This window comes from Theobroma cacao, chromosome 6, assembly GCF_053813885.1.
Source record: "Theobroma cacao isolate CCN51 chromosome 6, ASM5381388v1, whole genome shotgun sequence".
Taxonomy (NCBI): domain Eukaryota; kingdom Viridiplantae; phylum Streptophyta; class Magnoliopsida; order Malvales; family Malvaceae; genus Theobroma; species Theobroma cacao.
In genome coordinates this window covers 4055138-4062693 of record NC_142644.1, presented here as the reverse complement: position 1 = coordinate 4062693, position 7556 = coordinate 4055138, and the positions used below count along the sequence as shown (strand labels likewise).

The 7556-nt window shown below is 31.2% G+C and overlaps 1 protein-coding gene across 1 annotated transcript; it reads left to right on the top strand.

Moving 5' to 3' along the window:
• The first annotated feature begins 416 nt into the window (after window positions 1-416).
• Window positions 417-1931, top strand: LOC18595416 (putative CCR4-associated factor 1 homolog 7). The gene is made up of 2 exons (XM_007023344.3): window positions 417-696; window positions 839-1931. Exon 2 carries the CDS (start codon window positions 977-979, stop codon window positions 1796-1798), a length of 822 nt encoding a protein of 273 aa, XP_007023406.3. The 5' UTR covers window positions 417-696; window positions 839-976; the 3' UTR covers window positions 1799-1931.
• Window positions 1932-7556: the final 5625 nt, after the last annotated feature.

Below are 7556 nucleotides of genomic sequence, written 5' to 3'. Positions count from 1 at the left end.
TCTATGGATACGCCCTACAATTTATATATGAATTTCTTTTGTATTCGCTTTCTCAATTAATTCAATAGCTTTTCATTGTTTTTTGAAATAAAATTTTATTTTTTTAATTATCCGATTATAAATTATGCAAGATTATTAAGATGACTATATGAATTTGCAATTCTGATAATAGCAGTGTTGAGTCATATTTTATTTTTGCACAACTTTATGTAATTCTTTTATATTTCATGGCTTATCTTTAATTAATAATTTTGGAAATTCCATGTAAATTATGACCTAAATTTGATGTTTTAATTGAAGTTACACAAAGAAGAAGAGGTATTATGTGATACGAAATTTTATTGATATTAAAAATTTTAAAATTACTTCTATAATGTATATACAAGTTATACAGTGTTACTGTATCGGATATAAACTCGTTGGAGAAACAGAACAGTGAAACCTCTCTTTTTCCCGAGAAACAAACAAAACAGATAAAAGGAAAAAACCATAAAGCAGTAACCACGACGAGTCAACGACCAGTTCTTAAGAAAAAGGAAAAACCCATTTTAGGGCCTCCAATCATACTGCAAACAGGAAACCCTACAGAGAGAAAGGAAGTACCTTTCAGAAATTTTCTTGATCTTTCTCTCTCTAGAATCTGCCTTGTTTATTTATTTCTCTCAAAAAAACCATCCATTTTTCCACTTCTTTAAGGTAAGTTCCTTCTTCATTTCTTCATCTATATAATCATTTATTTAATTTATCGTTTAGTTCTTGGAAATTCATTTCTGGGTGAAGCTGGCGTTTATTTGGTTTGGAGGATTTATAGCCTTAAATTTATTGTAATTTCTTGCAGATCTGGTGAAATTCAATCTGGGTGTTTTGCAAATTGATTCCTTGTTTGGGGTTTTCGTGGTAATCTAGGAATCTTTTTCTTGGGTTGTTATTGGTTGAAAAAGAAATTAGGTTTTTTTTTTTTTTGGTTTTTCAAGTGATGTCTTTGCTGCCGAAGGGCGATTCAATCCAAATCCGTGAGGTCTGGAACGATAACCTTGAGGAAGAATTCGCTTTGATTCGTGAAATAGTTGATGACTACCCCTACGTTGCCATGGACACCGAGTTTCCAGGCGTTGTGTTGCGTCCGTTGGGCAATTTCAAGAACAGCTATGATTATCACTACCAAACTTTGAAAGACAATGTCGATATGTTAAAGTTGATTCAATTGGGTCTTACGTTTTCCGACGAGGAAGGGAACTTGCCTACATGTGCAACTGACAAGTATTGCATTTGGCAATTCAATTTCCGCGAGTTTAATGTCAATGAGGATGTGTTTGCTAATGATTCTATTGAGCTTTTGAGGCAAAGTGGGATTGATTTCAAGAAAAACAATGAGAAGGGTATTGATGCAATGAGGTTTGGTGAGCTTTTGATGTCTTCTGGGATCGTTTTGAATGACAGTGTGCATTGGGTTACTTTCCATAGTGGTTATGATTTCGGGTACTTGCTTAAGCTCTTGACTTGTCAGAATTTGCCGGATACACAAGCTGGGTTCTTTAGTTTGATCAATATTTACTTTCCTACCCTTTATGATATCAAGCATTTGATGAAGTTTAGCAACAGTCTGTACGGTGGATTGAACAAGCTTGCAGAGTTGTTGGAAGTAGAAAGAGTTGGGATTTGTCATCAAGCAGGTTCGGATAGTTTGCTCACATCTTGTACATTCAGGAAATTGAAAGAGAATTTCTTTAGTGGCTCTTTGGAAAAGTATTCTGGTGTGTTGTATGGTTTAGGTGTTGAGAATGGACAGAGTAATTGAAAATGAAAAGTAATAATAACAAAAAAGATTTGGATAACTCTTTGTTTGTCTGTACAAGTGTGCCTCATACCCACACTTCAATGTAAACTGTTGGCAACAATTTTCGTAATTTATGAATATTTTCTTATGCTTATTGTTCTCTTTGTTCTTGCTGTTACAGCACTATGAAATATTATGTTTTATGTATCTGTCAAGTGTCAAGTGGCATATTTATGTTCATATATTATGTGATAGCAAATTGGAAAAATGATGGAACATTATCTTGATGTTTATATTTCTAACCATGAATGTACACAACATTTACACCATCACCATCTATGAGCAGCTTCTGAAATGTTACTGCACAAACTTAAAATAATGCATTACTTTTTAGGCTATTTAATGGTAGACGTCCATTTCTAGTAAGTGTTTAAATGTTATCATTTTTTTTTCTTAAATGCCCTGTTTTTGTATCAATCATATGGTGTGGAATTAGATTACTTCCTATATTGTCCCTCTCACCCCCCCCCCCCCCCCCCCCCCCCCTGCCCTCTTCCGTTAATCTCTCTCTCTCTCTCTCTTCATTCGGACTGAGTTTAAAAGTAATCTTTTCACCATCAAGTTCTTTCTTTTTAACATTTCTGTTCTAGTTTCAGACTTCTGGATGGTAATGAAATTTGATCTAAATTTAAGGTTTCTCTGTATAGGAATAGCTGCTCTATGATTTCTTCAATGTGTGAGGTAAGATCCATTATCTAGGTTATCTCTTCTCAAGGAATAAATATTGTTTGGGAGTTGCCATTTGAAGAAATGGATCTCACCTGAAATCGGCTTCAATGTTTATTTGTTAGGTAATTTGCCTTTTCCTAGATTGGTGACTTTTCTTCAGAGATCATTTTTTTTCTTCTGATATTACATGAAGGGAAATTCAGGACCTTAGTAATGGTTGTTAATCATTTGAAGAGGTGTCATATAAAGAATACTGTTTACCTGACGCTTTTATTCTGTTATTAATGCATTGAGTATGCAAATACAAGGTTTAGCACATTGAGTTTCTGGTTGAGGATTTCATACAATCTATGCAATTTTAATATATATTATGATCTTTGTCATTGTCCTTCTCTTGTAAGTTTATAAAGCTGCTTTAAATTCTGTATAGAAAATTTACTTTCATCCTTCAAACAAGCCCTTTGCCTCAAGTTCAACTTTCTCTGCCATTTCTTAACCCTTGTTATCATCTAGAGCAATTCATATTTAGATGTTCGTTTATTCATCATGCAGAGGATGATAGGATGAGAAACATTGTTGTCAACAAGCATGGATTGTTTACAAAGCCCTTCCTTCCTGTAGCTATGAATCTCTGTATCTGTATATTATCTAGCAACAAGGAAGGTTCGACATCCCTTAGTGCTGTGTATTTTTTGTGTCTTGAGTAAGCTAGTTCCTGAGTTATTTATCATTGATTCAGGTTCACCTTATTTGATGGTATTTAGTTATTTCTAACTCCATTAAGGAAACATCATTTTTCATTTTTTTATTTGCTTTTACCATTACATCTTTCTACTTTTCTAATACTAGCTTAATGCCTGGGATACTTTTGAGTTTTAATATATTATAAGATGGACCATTCTGTTGAGGACCTTGAGGCACTCTTCTTGCCTTTCGTGAAATGCCCCAACATTGCACAGACCTGAGCAACAAAGGGGGTTATGACAAAATTTCTTGACTGGCTGCAAAATTTAAGAAATTAGGAAACTTAAGTGGCTATACTTGGTTTTATAGTGCTGGTATGTATCATAGAATGTTATCCCTAGTTATATTTATGGCATGTGCCTCTGCAGTCTCTCTGTCATGTTCTTATTGGTATATCTCATGCCTGCCACTCTAATTAGTTTGACTATGATTTATGGAAATTGCATGGAAACAAGTTTGATGAGAGTGGATATGCTAGTAAGAATAATGATTTAAATATAAACGTAAATAGGCTCAGCCCTTCATAGTCAGATTCTTGTCTTTGTTGAAGCATGGTTTCAGTATTTATGTGCTCTGTTGATTGCCCAGAAATTCTTTTGAAACTAGCAGATGTCTAGCCTGTGTCCAGCATGTGCGGGTTTGTTAAAGCTGCATTCATATAATGTGTCTTGTTAGCAATATGTATGTGCTATGAGGCATATGCCAACGGAAGAGCTGTTGCTTATCATGTTAGGCTGTTAGGCTGTTGAAATGCATTATTAGTAGCCTGCTTTTTCTGTCAAACACATGATTGACCCAACATGTATTGCTGTTTCTGCTATTTTGGTGGTTGTCAACATTTAGCAAGTTGTATGGAATTGCTTTAAGTGATTGGCAGCTGCTTCCATGTGCCTTGCTGATGATAGTCCAAAATATCAAAAATTAAAAAGAAGAGTTACCCTACATGCGGACTGTAGTCTGGCAATGCCTTGAGGATTATTCGACTGGAAGAACATGGGATTCTGGTAGGCTAATTGGCTTTGTGTTGGTAATTATTGTTGATTATTATTAGATGCTAGTTTCGTTTGCTGCGTGGATATTATGTTAATTACCTCTGTGTTGGCCAATGTGCATGCCTAGGCCCTTCTTTCTGATGTCTATTGGGATATTATGTCACAAATAGGCCTGTCTATCCTATTTCCTCCAGGCATTTAGAATGGTGAGTACAACAAATAGTCAATGTGGTAAGGATGGGTTATTCACTTATTTGAACCCAGGTTTGTCTACTCAGTTTATGGGAGTTAGAGAAGCATAAGGCCTTTCCATGGTTGCAAACAACTTTATCTGCTTGCTGCTTGAGCTCTTCAAGGTCAAAGCAGATTAAAATTTTACTTGCATTTTTATTTATTACTGCATTGTTCTTGTTAGGTTCATAGAATAATTAAATGGGTATTTTGGATATCTTTTTCTGACTTGGAGAAGAAACTGATTCATGTTACCATTTTTTTTCTTTTAGTTATTCAACTGGATTTTGGCTTATAGGACGAGAATCGCATGGAGCTGAGGGAGCATCGGTCGGTTTCGGTTCGGAGCAGTGCTCCGAAACTAACCTAGCAAAGATCATGTGGGAGCAACTGGAATCGACTGACCCTCGGATTGGAACGTTAACGGAAATTGACCATACTTAATCAGATGTTCGATTGCTAACCAATTAATTTATTTTTTTGTAATAAATGAAAATTATTATTTTAATACTTGTTATGAGATGTTTAAAAAAATAATAATAAAAGTATGACATAATACTTTAAAATCTTTTAGAACTATTTAAGAAAATTCGAATAAATTTTCATCATTTTATTATATTTATTAAATTTTTGTATTTTTATTTAAAGGTAAATAAATTTTTATAATTACTAGTTAATTAATTATTATTCGTCAAAATATTATTTATCATTTATGTCATATAAAGTTAACATAACATGTTAATATAATATAATAAAAGATGATATGACATGATAGCATGGTTATGTGATATTTTTATTTTCAGTGTTACGTAAGTATAAAATGACAAGTGATATTTTAATTTATTACAATTAATCAACTGTTAAGATTTATTTTATTTAAATTAAAAGTATAATGGACTGATTAAATGCAAAAAAGAAATTATTTAAATTTTCTTAAATAATTAAGAGACTCCTCTAAGCATTATGTTAGAATTTTTCACAACATTTAAGAAAAAATAAAAAAAGAAAAACCTCGAAAGAATTTATTGAGATAAGCTCTATCTCCTTGCTAACCAAAACTAGCTTCAAATTTGTTATAAAGATAGTATTTATTATCAAGATAGTATTTATTTATATAAATAATAGATAAAAATAAATTTGTGACAAATATAAAATATCATTAAAGGGACTACTAACTATAGATACTTGATTTTGGTTAACATTTTATTATTTTTCTAAGTATTGTTTGGCAAATAAAAACAAGTATAGAACAATTATGTAACAAATGTTAAGAGAATTTTTCTTTTTCTGGAACAATTTTATGATTTGACTGCAAAGATTTCAAGTTCTTTTTACGTAACTTGTAATACTTTTCTTGATTGTATTTACGAGGTGTATTGCATTTTGAAAGAAAGGCAAGAAAATTTTGATGTTGATTTATGAGACGCGACAAATAGACTGGAAGAAAATTTTACAAGTATTGAGAGATTTGCGAAAAAAATGAATTTAGTATTATATATTGCTTCTTTCTTGATTTTAAGTAAAAAAATTAGTTTCGTTGAGTTTTGCTTTTAAAGAATGTAACAATCAATTGTTTATAAAAAAAAATGTTACAACCTCAATTTCCGCTTGTTGGTGAAAGCAGTGGAGAAAGTCAAATGAGATAAGCTACTTGTGAAAGTGGGAATTATAGCCCAATAGGAAAGGTTTCTTTTTTTTTTAGTGTATAAAAGGTGTAAGATGGACAGGGTCAATGGATAAATATCTATCTAAGGATGAGGCTGTTGATCATGATAACTTTGATGTTCTCATACGGCGGAAAATCAATAGTTATAGGTTTCTTATACTTCCTAATATTACTTTTGATGTATTGACAGTTTCGTATCAATAATTGTTTCAAAATTCGATTTTAATACTAGTAGATGTCTGCTTGATGTGTATAAAAATTCTTAGACTCTTAAGCTCGTGCAAGCACTTGGCTGTTGACCATGATAACTTTGATGTTCTCATACGGCAGAAAGTCAATAGTTATAGGTTTGCTATACTTCATAATATTACTTTTGATGTATTGACAGATTTGTATCAATAATTGTTTCGAAATTCGATTTTAATACTAGTAGATGTCTGCTTGATGTGTATAAAAATTCTTAGACTCTTAAGCTTGTGCAAGCACTTGGCTGTTGACCATGATAACTTTGATATTCTCATACGGCGAAAAATCAATAGTTATAGGTTTCTTATACTTCTTAATATTACTTTTGATGTATTAACAGTTTCGTATCAATAATTGTTTTGGAATTCGGTTTTAATAATACTAGTAGATGTCTGCGTGATGTGTATAAAAATTCTTAAACTCTTAAGCTCGTGCAAGCACTTGGACCTCATACTTGAGTAGGGAAAAAAAAATAGGTTATTGTTCCTATCTTCGTGTAATGTTATTACTAAATATCATGCATATTTTCATTTATATATATAGATTATCATAATACATTAATTTCTACTAATTATAATTTTTCTCTTTCAACATCTTAGGGAGATGTTGATATGAGATTTTTAACAATTGATGGATTCGAAATCATCGAAACACGGATCCATGTTGTGGAATTTATGATTGTGCAACTTCTAACTTGTATGAATATGTTATGGATGTGTACAATTATTTTTGTTCTTTTGGAATTAATGTTGGTATAAGTATGGATATGTAATTTTTTTTTCTTGGGGAATTTATGATGTTTTTAATTATGAATGTACATTTTATTGTTGTGGAATTTATGTTATTTTATATTTTTAAGTATAATATCCAAAAAAAATCCTTAAACTATTCAGAAAAATTCAAATAAACTCATATTCTCTTATTACGTTTAATAAAACTCTATATTTTTATTTTGAATTAAATAAGTTTTTATATTTTTATTTCGAGTTAACTAATTTCTTATACTTTTATTTGGAATCAAATATGTCTTTACGACTAAAGATTAATTTAGTTAAAATAAAATGAAAAGTATTTGATTAAATGTAATAAAAAAAAAGAGTTTATTTGAATTTTTTAAAATATTTTAAAATTTTTTTGAACTTTTTATCTTTGTTAATTTATTTGATTTGTG